The following is an 11043-nucleotide window of genomic DNA, read 5'->3' on the forward strand; positions in this document are numbered from 1 at the left end:
TTGAGGATCGCAGCTTTATAGTTGCATTTCTATCTATTCTATGGAGCTGAAAAGATAGATAGGGAGGAGGCCAGAAGTCGAAAGCATCTGATGAGCTTCCACGATGAGTGCGTACGTATATATCCTATGAGTTGTTAAGGAGCAACACCACGAGTCCACGAGTGCTTGTGATCGATTGATTCACCTATAATTAATGTGAGAGGCGTGTAAGGGGGAACTGAAGACCAGTCATTACAGTGGTTAATATGGACGGCCGTTGAAAGAGAAAACACATTAAACATACATCTGAAACGCGTGAAACATCTGGTTGCAAAAGGCTCGTCAACACGGAGCTCGACGCCGGCGCAGAGTTCGATGCCATGGAGTGACGGGGTAGTCGCCGGTGCGAAGTTCATTGGCGGCACATGCCTCGATAGTGGCCGCAATAGGTGGATGGGCGCGTGGCCGCGGCGAGTGGCGGAGTTCCAAGCACGAGGCACGGTGGAGGCGGTAAACCGTCCAGGTACCGCCGCGCCATGCGCCGTGGCGCGGCACTGCCGCACAAGATCGATGGCGCGGCAGGCCCTGCCCCGTCAGCGGTTAGCGATTCCGGTCGCCGCCACGTCAGCCCTCTGCCGCGCCACGATACATGGCGCGGCACAGGCATTTGACCGCGCTAGGGTAATAAACGTGGCAAAAAGTGTTAGTTTAAAAAAAATCCGACCGTGTTAGATTTAAAATTAGTTTTATGTTAAAATTAAAAAAAAATCACCACGGGTATGCGTGAGCTGAACCGCGCGCCCCGACGCTGCACCTGCAGGCGGTGAGGCTGTCGCTCCTCATCTTCGGCTCGGCCGCTTCCTACCCCTACTCTAGTTGATTTCTCTTTTTTTGTGTGATTGATGTGATAGAAAAGCGAAACCAAATCAGACGAAATTTCCTGGTTATCGTTTCGGATCCGCACTGATCATGCATCGGATATATAAATCTATCGCTCCTTGCGTTATTTCTGGCTCGGTTCGCAATAACAAAACGGCTTGATACGCCATCATCCTTTTCTAAACTGAGAGTCGAGACTAATCACGGAAGGAGAGGGGCGGGGGCCGATGGATCATCACGGGGAGTCGTTAGCGCATGCGCACGAAGCACGCGGCGACCGTGGCGCGCAAGAAGCTGCCGAGACCCTGGTCGCCGACGAGAAGAAGATGCAGCAGTCACAGGAGGATGCGGGCGGCGCCGCCGCTTGCTACTGGTTCTGGAAGCATCGCCGCCCACCGGCTCGCGCGTTGCTTTGGCTGGCGTGCCTGTTGGCCGCGGAGTGCAGCTGGCGTTATTCAGAACGTGAAAGTATTCAGCGGCGCTTCAGCTACGTTGTCGCCGAACCTATAACCCTGTCGTCCTCGCCATCGCGGCCGAGATCGGAGTGCGCCGTCTCGCAGATTATTATGGATTGTAACTTGGAGGGTGTTACAATTACAATCTAATAAACGAAGCAGGGAGAAAAAGAGCAGTTTTTTAGTTTTTATTTGTCAATTCTAACCAGGTCATGTGGATTGTAAAAATCTAGAACTGTTACTGGTGTTATACTGTTATCGGTGCTCTACGCGTGATAGTTACTAGTAACTGGGAAAGAGGAAGATAAAAATTATAGTACTTGTAACTGCGTGTCCATGCATGATACATGTTACTTCAGTTTTACCGGTACAGTTATAATAATCAAAATGATGTTTAGTGATGGACACGTATAGTTATTTAAAGAGAACAAAGCATATGCCATCTTTTTTTTAAAAAAAAGAATCACGGTGCGTTTTTGTCTTTCCCATCACCTAAAAGAAAGAGAGAAAAAAAAAGAGAAAAAGCCAAGAAAGGGATAGGTCATTTGACCCTAGGTCCTACAGAACAGAGCTAACATGGTAGAATACATACGATGGACAAAGGCTAGACAGTCAAAAAAACTATCTCCAGGGGTGGTTCATAAGACCGATACTACGACGCCGATGATAAAGATAGGGTCTTTCTAGTGTTGAACATTTAACTGTTCCTGAAAAAATCATTTCTAAACGCGGTTTTGTTAAGAAATTTGCTCTTGAAAATACGTTTTTCAAGGATAGTCGCTTTAGGACTTCTATCTAACGGCGGTTTTGTTAAGAAATTTGCTCTTGAGAATACGTTTTCAGGGATAGTCGCTTTAGGACAACCGTCCCTGCTCTATAACAACCTCCCCTAAAAACTTGTTTGGCTTCTCATTATGATATAATCTATGTATCCCATTGTGCACACTTGGATTTCTTTTATATTAGATGCATAGTTTGTATGATATAATCTACAGAATAATACTATTAGGCCCATGAACATTCTGATGAACGAGGTGAAGTAAGCTCGATGACTCCGATCGATCACAGTTATTAGGTGAGACGAGGTCGCGGCACAGTCTCACATATATTCTCGTCTGTTCTTCCACAGGCTCGGTTTGGCCGTATCGCCCGGGACAAGCCCCGCGCGCACCGAAGCTATCCATCCGGCCGCGGAGGAATAAGCATAAGCTTGCCCGATCGATGAGACGTCCCCCTTCCGCCTTAGCATATTCCGCACTTGAAAACCTCCGCGCGACGCGAGACTAGGTGACAAGAGGCTCCCCTGAGCACGCCATCCGATTGGAGCATGCAGCCTGCAGTTGCAGTCAGTCGATCACTAGCTGTTTCCGTCTGATTGCATCGTCTCCATCCGATCCCCCCGAGTCCAGAACGCAATGAGCTCTTAAGCACAGGTTGTCCACTTCACACACACACAGGGACCATCGGGGGCTGAGGTGACTTCGTGAGCGAGTCTGGTTGGCGCTCGCGGGCAGGCACGATGGCCGCGGCCAGGGAGAAGGCCTCAGTTCTGGAGCTGGTCCGCTACGCCGACACACGGGACCGGTGCCTCATGGCGCTGGGCGCGCTGGGCAGCTTCGGCGACGGCATGATGCAGCCGCTCTCCATGCTCGTGCTCGGCGACATCGTCAACAGCTACGGCGGCGCCGGGACCGCCGACAGCGCCTTCAGCTCCAGCGCCGTCGACAAGGTAAGTTCTCAGCCACCAACGTACGTTCCCCTGTCACATTTGCCGGCATGGGCAGCCCTCTGAACGAATGTTGATCGCGCGCACTTGCTGCAGTTTGCGCTTCGGTTGCTGTACGTCGCGGTTGCCGTCGGCGCCTGCGCGTTCCTAGGTGAGCAGAGCAGCAAACGGGTAGCAGTTTCCAATTTTTTACCTAGCGGCGTCGATCTTCTGCAACTTTTTAGCCACCCATTGACGCTGTCAAAATGTTTGTAGAGGGGCTGTGCTGGACGCAGACCGCGGAGCGGCAGGCGTCCAGGATGAGGCGGCTGTACCTGGAGGCCGTCCTGCGGCAGCAGGTGGAGTTCTTCGACACGTCCGGGCCGTCCTCTTCGCAGGCCACCACGTTCCGGGTCATCTCCACAATCTCCAACGACGCCGACACCATCCAGGACTTCCTTGCCGAGAAGGTCTCTCCATCTCTCCTTGCGCCCTGCACTTGCATGCACGCCGATGCCGGGCCGGGCCGCTTAATCTCTCCTCATCCATGTTGCAGCTGCCCAACGTCCTGGCGAACATGACGCTCTTCTTCGGCACGCTGGTCGTGTCCTTCGTCTTCGCGTGGCGGCTCGCGCTGGCGGGCCTCCCGTTCACGCTCCTCTTCGTGGCCCCGAGCGTGGTCCTGGGCAAACGCATGGCCGCCGCGGCGGGGGAGGCGCGCGCGGCGTACGAGGAGGCCGGCGGCGTCGCCGAGCAGGCGGTGTCGTCCATCCGCACCGTGGTGTCGTACCGCGGGGAGCGGCAGACGCTGGAGCGGTTCGGGCGCGCCCTGGCCCGGAGCACGGCGCTCGGCATCAAGCAGGGGCTCATCAAGGGCGCCGTCATCGGGAGCCTGGGCATCATGTACGCCGTCTGGTCCTTCATGTCCTGGATCGGCAGCGTCCTGGTCATCCGTTTCCACGCGCAGGGCGGGCACGTCTTCGTCGCCTCCATCTGCATCATCTTGGCCGGAATGTAATCAAGCACGTCGCGATTCCTCATATATATATATATGCCTTGTTCATTCTCAGAAAAAAAAAGATAACTGCATGCATGCGGCTAGCCTGATTGCACTGCTCTGAGGTTTCCAGGTCCATCATGATGGCTCTGCCAAACCTGCGTTACTTCGTCGACGCCGCGACGGCGGCAGCACGGATGCGTGAGATGATCGACAGGCTGCAGCCTCTCGAGACGGAGGGCAAGAAGGGCGCCACCAAGGAGAGCATCAGGGGGCAGATCACGTTCAGGGACGTGCATTTCTCGTACCCGTCCAGGCCTGACACGCGGGTGCTCGACGGCGTGAGCCTCACCATCTCTGAGGGCGCCACCGTCGGCCTCGTCGGCGGGAGCGGGTCTGGGAAGTCCACTATCATCTCCTTGCTGCAGAGGTTCTACATCCAGGACTCGGGCGAGATACTGCTGGACGGCAGTGACATTGGCACGCTGAACGTGGAGTGGCTCAGGAGCCAGATCGGCCTCGTGAGCCAGGAGCCTGTGCTGTTCGCCACGTCCATCAGGGAGAACATTCTGTTCGGCAACGAGGCGGCCTCGCTGAAGCAAGTCGTCGTGGCGGCGAAGATGGCCAACGCTCACGATTTCATCACCAAATTGCCCCATGGATACGAAACCAATGTATGCAGACATTTCAAATTCTGGCCACAAAATGAACTAGCAGTTTTATCACAGTTCAGTAAATGAAACTGCTTGCACTTGCAGGTCGGGCAGTTCGGGACGCAGTTATCGGGAGGACAGAAGCAGCGCATCGCCATCGCCCGCGCGCTCATCAGGGACCCCAAAATCCTGCTCCTCGACGAGGCGACCAGCGCGCTGGACTCCGAGTCGGAGCGCGCGGTGCAGGACGCGCTGGACCGGGCGTCCGTGGGCCGGACGACCGTCGTCGTGGCGCACCGCCTCTCCACCATCCGCAAGGCCGACATGATCGCCGTGCTCGACGCGGGCCGCGTGGTGGAGTGCGGCACGCACGACGAGCTCCTCCTTGGCACGGAGGCCGGCGAAGGCGGCGGCGTCTACGCACGGATGGCGCTGCTGAATAAGGCGTCCGTGGCGACGGAGGAATGCCAGCGGGTGGTGGAGGTAGAGCTGGAGAGCAGCAGGGTGTCGTTCCGTAGCGTTGAGATCATGTCGGTGCCCAGCGACTTCCACCCAAGCCCGGTGACATCGTTCATGTCGGTCGAACGCTCCGTGGAAACGGAAGACCACGAGCGCGACGGCCACGACCCGGCGCGCGGCAGAAAGCCTTCCCAGCTCCGCCTGCTCAAGATGAATCGGCCGGAATGGAAGCAAGCTCTGCTCGGGTGCGCCGGCGCCATCGTTTTCGGTGCGGTGCTGCCCCTCTACTCTTACAGCCTCGGAGCTTTGCCGGAGGTGTATTTTCTCGGCGACGATCACCTCATCCGTACAAAGACCAGGTAACGTGCGATGTGTCCGTCTGTGCTCGCTGATACAGATTGCAGAGTGCCACGGCGATGTTAGTGACGTTTGTCTGAACTCTGTTCTGAAAAGGCTGTACTCCCTCGTCTTCTTCGGCACTGCCATCGTCTGCATCACGGCGAACATCGTGCAGCACTACAACTTCGCGGTCATGGGCGAGCGCCTGACAGAGCGCGTCCGTGGACAGATGTTCGCCAAGATACTCTCCTTCGAGGTCGGGTGGTTCGACGAGGACGAGAACTCAAGCGCCGCGATGAGCGCGCGGCTGGCCACGCAGACCACCAAGGTCCGCTCCCTCGTCGGCGACCGCATGTGCCTCCTGGTGCAGGCGGCCGCCAATGCGGCGCTAGGTTTCTCTCTGGCGCTCGCAGTGTCGTGGCGGCTCGCGGTGGTCATGATGGCGATGCAGCCGCTGATAATCGCGAGCTTCTACTTCAAGAAGGTGCTCATGACCGCCATGTCCAAGAAGGCCAAGAAGGCGCAGGTGCAAGGGAGCCAGCTCGCCAGCGAGGCTGTCGTGAACCACCGGACGATCACCGCGTTCTCGTCGCAGCGTCGGATGCTCCTCCTGTACGAGGCCGCGCAGGAGGCGCCGCGGAAGGACAACAGGGTGGAGTCGTGGTACTCCGGCTTCTGCCTGTCCCTGTGCCAGTTCAGCAACACGGGCAGCATGGCGCTTGCGCTGTGGTACGGAGGCAGGCTCATGGCCAAGGGCCTCATCACCCCCACGCACCTGTTCCAGGTGTTCTTCATGCTCATGACCATGGGAAGGGTGATCGCCGACGCCGGCAGCTTGACGTCCGACCTAGCCAAGGGCGGTGACGCCGTGCGGTCCATCCTCGACACGCTGGACCGTGAACCGATGATCAAGGACGACGGCGACGAAGCCAGCGAACAGAAGAAGAAGAAGAGGAAGCAGCAGCAGAAGGAGATGAAAGGCGCCATCGAGTTCAGGAACGTGCACTTCAGCTACCCGACGCGGCCGGAGATGAGCGTGCTCCATGGGTTCAGCCTCGAGATAGGCGCGGGGAAGACGGTAGCGCTCGTCGGGCCGAGCGGATCCGGCAAGTCCACGGTGATCGGCCTGATGGAGCGCTTCTACGACGTGCAGAAAGGCTCGGTGCTGATCGATGGCAGGGACATCAGGAGCTGGAGCCTGGCGCACCTCCGGTCGCACATCGCGCTCGTCAGCCAGGAGCCGACACTGTTCTCCGGCACCATCCGGGACAACATAATGTACGGCGACGAGCACGCCACCGAGGACGAGGTGACCAGCGCCGCCAAGCTTGCCAACGCCCACGGGTTCATCAGGTACAGATTCTTCAGCTGGTTGTGCATATCTTTGTTCGATTCTTCACCTGAAACTGGAGCTTCTTGATTCCGTCCGTGTCGCAGCGCGATGGAGGGCGGCTACGACGCGCGCGTCGGGGAGCGAGGGGCGCAGCTGTCCGGCGGGCAGAGGCAGCGGATCGCGCTGGCGCGTGCGATACTGAAGAACGCGCGGGTCCTGCTGCTGGACGAGGCGACGAGCGCGCTGGACACCGTGTCGGAGAGGCTGGTGCAGGACGCTATCGACAGGATGCTGCAGGGGAGGACGTGTGTGGTCGTGGCGCACCGCCTCTCCACGGTGCAGAAGGTCGACATGATTGCGGTGGTGAAGGGCGGCAAGGTGGTTGAGAGAGGGCGGCACGAGGAGCTCATCGCCGCCGGACGTGGAGGGATGTACTACAACCTGATGAAGTTGCAACAGGGTAGGTCGCCGTGCCTTAGTCCTAAGTAAACAAACTTCATTTTTAGGTGATGTTCTATGTATAACAAACTAAGGAAGAACTGGCCTGTCAATATGTGCAAGCAATCTTGGATGATTAGTTTAGTTAGACATATAAATGATTTTCAAATAAAAAGGTCATCAACTACAAGTTGTACATTATCTAAAAAAACTACATTTTTCATCTAGATTTTTTTGCTCATCAGAGTTTGCAAGAACATTTCTGAACTTTTCACCATCCCACGAGAAACGTGCAAACAGATGCTCACTTTTCATGCCACAAACATAAACCTCGGAGACAAGCACGCTGGACGCGCACCGCACCCATCCGGCACACAGTTTAGGACCGGCTTGACAAGATTGACCAGGCGGAGTCGACCGCCAAGCCCGCGGCGTCCCGCAGGAACGCGACCATGGCCTCGGACTCCGCGATCACATGCTTGTCGGCGCCGGGCCTCGTGATCGGCCACCCTTCGTGCGCAGCCCACCACCCCTCCGCCACCGCGCACGCCCCGTGCAGCGTGAAGAACGCGGCCGCCTCCCCCGTCGTCGGCAGCAGCGTGACGTAGGAGAATATGGCCTCGTGCATCAGGCCCGAGACGACGAACGCGGCTAGCACACCCGCGGGGGCGCCGAGGCGCGCGCGCACGGGGCGGAACACGCACTGGCGGAGCAGCGCCGGTACCGAGAGACCTCCGGCCCCAGAAGTCCCGCAGCGAGGCCGAGAGGTAGGGCCGATCGAACTGGGGCTCCAGCTCCAGGCCCACCAGCGCGCGCGACGCCGCCGCGGCCGCCGCCAGGACGAGCTCCAGCGCGAGGTACACGTGCACGGAGTAGAGCGTGAGCAGGGCGGCAGCGCGGCCATGTCGGCGGACTCCACGAGCCCCAGGCCCAGCCTCGCGGCGGAGCTCTTGGGATCCCGTAGTGTCACGGGGAAGGTGGCGATGACGACGAAGGTGGGCAGCGGAGGTCAGATCATGCTTTTGATACAATGAACAACACGAGTGATTATGTTGGGTTACAACTGCACTGATGAGAAGGAACTTGAGGATGCCTTGGGTTTGGTTGTGGCATGGGCGGTGGCTTGGGGGTGCGCGGCGCATCGGCTTTGTGCGCAGGGTTCGAGCAGGCATTTCGCACGAATGTGGAGGTCAGATTTGTGTTTGATTTGCTGCTTTGGTTTCTGTCCTTGTTGATGTTTGTTCGATTAGTGATCTGCATTATAGGACGGTCAATCCCCTGTCCTAGTATGCGGCCCTGTATATGGTCCTGCAGGCTAATAGCTTGAATTGGGTCCGTTCGCTTGGAGGAATTTTGGAGGAATCTGGATGAATACGGAGGAATTTATGAGGAAAACACTATTCCGAATGAAAAAAAAAGAAGCGGATCAAGTCGGGTTTAAAGACACGCGAACATGGCCACTGTAGCATCTATGCCTGCCCTACGGTATCTCAACTGTAGCTTGAACTATAGCATCTATAGCTATAATTATGGAGTAATGATCTTTGTATATATGACACGTTTGCAGCTTGCCAGATGCCAGCGATGAACCTTGTATGTTTTCAGAGCTCATTGCAGATCTCTCTGGCCTGACATGGTTGGTCGTGGTGTGGCCTGATGTTGTGTTTTTGCCTGTTATGGTCACCACCTGTACCTAAACCTGCACTTGCAGAATGGGCTATGAGATTTGTAATTTTTGGCCTTTCTAAATTTAATGTCTTTTATTTTTCAAACAATCCTGTCTAGCCCAGTTGTTGTTGATTTTTTTTTTTTTTGAGTGGAGCCTAAAAATAACAGCGAGATACATATTTAGACGGCCAATTGGGCTTCATGAAGCCTGCGAACTTGACCTTTCCACCTAGGCAACCGGCCCACAAAAGCAACAAAACTACAAAAGATAAGAAGGCGCCAGATTAAAATTCAATGGTTCAAAATTTGTGTGCTGCAACGTGTTGAAACACTCGAATCTTTTGCTATGCCTGCATTGGTTGTTTTCCTGTGCTGTAATCACACGGTTGTTGGAAGTCTACAAAACAACTGAATGACCGGTAGCTCAGAAACACAGCTGACGAGGGGTGTTTTCTAAGCCTAGTGTATCAAGAAGATGGAGAATCGTTGTGCGTAGCCAAAAACCAAAGAGAACAACCTAACACTAACAGAAACCTAAATATTGACGGGTACATCAAAAGTGAACACTTAAACATTGATGGGCCAACAACACCCGAAACAATAGCACAGATAAAAAAAAGTGTCGAATAACTTAGCACCAGAAGTGGATGAACGGCAAGTCGGCGCCGGAGGACCTCTTGAAGTTAGGGTGCTCCACCAGGCTCTCCCTGAACACATGCCGTGACACGAGAACGTTGTTCCTCGGCGTGGCCACGGAGTGGACAGCCCTAATCGTCTTCATCCTCACGTTGTACACCAACAAACCGCAGTGGCTGCCCAGCATGATGTTCCCTTGGTCGTCAGACGCCGCGGCCGTAGACCACAAATTCGATGAGTGATGCGATATTGATTGCCACGGCGTCGGAACTTGGTGGCGGCGTTCCCACCTCCCGGCGCCGTAGTCGACGAGGAACCAGAGGTCGACGTGCTTCACAGCCCCGAAGTTGGCCGCCACGAGCAGCCCGTGCATGACGAACAGCTTCATCAGCGGGTGGGTGATTGTCCGCGGCCCCGCCATCAGGCGGAACTTCTCTGACTGCACGTCGAACGCCACCATCTCCGTCGTCGTCTCTTGTTTGGACGACAAGTCCCGAGGACGACGTGGCGGCCAGTGCATGCTGTCGTGAAGGGCCACTGGTGTCGTCTCCGACGGTGTGTCCGGCTCCAGGCCATCGTCCGCGGCGTGTGTGTCTACATGCCGAGGCTCGGCGGCACCGGTGGAGAGGATGCACCACGTCCGGCCGGCGGACGTAAGGCGGCCGCACAAGAGCCGGTACTCGCCGGACCGCTGGTGGAAGTAGAAAGCATACTCTCTAACGTTGACGGTGCTGCGGCGGCGGCCATAGCTTTCATCAGTGAGCTTGGGGAGCTCGGCCCACTGCCTCGTGACGGGGTTGCAGAGGAAGTAGATGCCCGCCGCATCCTTCCTGAATAGGAGGACGCCGTTGCACGAGTCGAGTAGGAGGGGATCCATGGAAGACAAAGGCACGGATCTGGGGTACCGGATGAGACGCCGCTGGTCCGCCGTCTCGCCGGAGACAGGGAGCACGTCCAGCGCGATGTCGACAGCATAGCCGCGTTGCACCGAGTCCAGGTACGTGTACAAGACAACCTTAGAAGGCTGTCGGCGCGCGTTGGCGGCGAGGAAGAGCGGGCGGGTTGTGATGTCGCGCCACGCCTTGCAGACGACGCGGAAGCGGAGGACGGACTTGACCGGCAGGCGGACGAGGATCTCTGCGCAGATGTCATCGGAGAGATGAGGCGGCGCGGCGGCGAGTTGCACCTCCATCCTTAAACTATGTTGCTGCATCAATATCTTGCCGGCTCCGATATATTATATGTAATATATACAGGGGTGAAAACGGTACGGATATTTTCTGATCGTATTTGAGATCGAATTCGTTTAGAAGAGTTCAAATATGTCCGTATCCGAGTCCAGATATTCAACATCCGATACCGTATCCGTATCCGAATAATCAAATCGCATATTTATGATATCGATATTCAATCGTATCCTATCCGTCATGGTTGACAATATCCGTATTCGAATCCGAATCCGAACAGAAATATAAAAACAAATATAATATCAGTGATATCCG

At 56.0% G+C, this 11043-nt stretch overlaps 2 protein-coding genes and 1 pseudogene across 2 annotated transcripts; 1 reads left to right on the forward strand and 2 right to left on the reverse strand.

Annotated features, from left to right (window-relative positions):
* The first annotated feature begins 2832 nt into the window (after positions 1-2832).
* LOC136491987 (ABC transporter B family member 15-like) lies at positions 2833-7288 on the forward strand. Its single transcript, XM_066488165.1, has 8 exons — positions 2833-3042; positions 3136-3190; positions 3295-3488; positions 3575-4032; positions 4149-4689; positions 4774-5486; positions 5581-6819; positions 6904-7288. The coding sequence occupies exons 1-8, from the start codon at positions 2833-2835 to the stop codon at positions 7286-7288; spliced, it is 3795 nt and encodes a 1264-aa protein (XP_066344262.1).
* A 328-nt stretch (positions 7289-7616) lies between these two features.
* LOC136491988 (probable long-chain-alcohol O-fatty-acyltransferase 4) lies at positions 7617-8246 on the reverse strand (annotated as a pseudogene).
* A 1290-nt stretch (positions 8247-9536) lies between these two features.
* Positions 9537-10733, reverse strand: LOC136494895 (F-box protein At3g07870-like). The gene has a single exon (XM_066491065.1). The coding sequence runs from the start codon at positions 10731-10733 to the stop codon at positions 9537-9539; it is 1197 nt and encodes a 398-aa protein (XP_066347162.1).
* Between the last annotated feature and the right edge of the window lie 310 nt (positions 10734-11043).

Source organism: Miscanthus floridulus, chromosome 11, assembly GCF_019320115.1.
Source record: "Miscanthus floridulus cultivar M001 chromosome 11, ASM1932011v1, whole genome shotgun sequence".
NCBI classification, from domain to species: Eukaryota; Viridiplantae; Streptophyta; class Magnoliopsida; order Poales; family Poaceae; genus Miscanthus; species Miscanthus floridulus.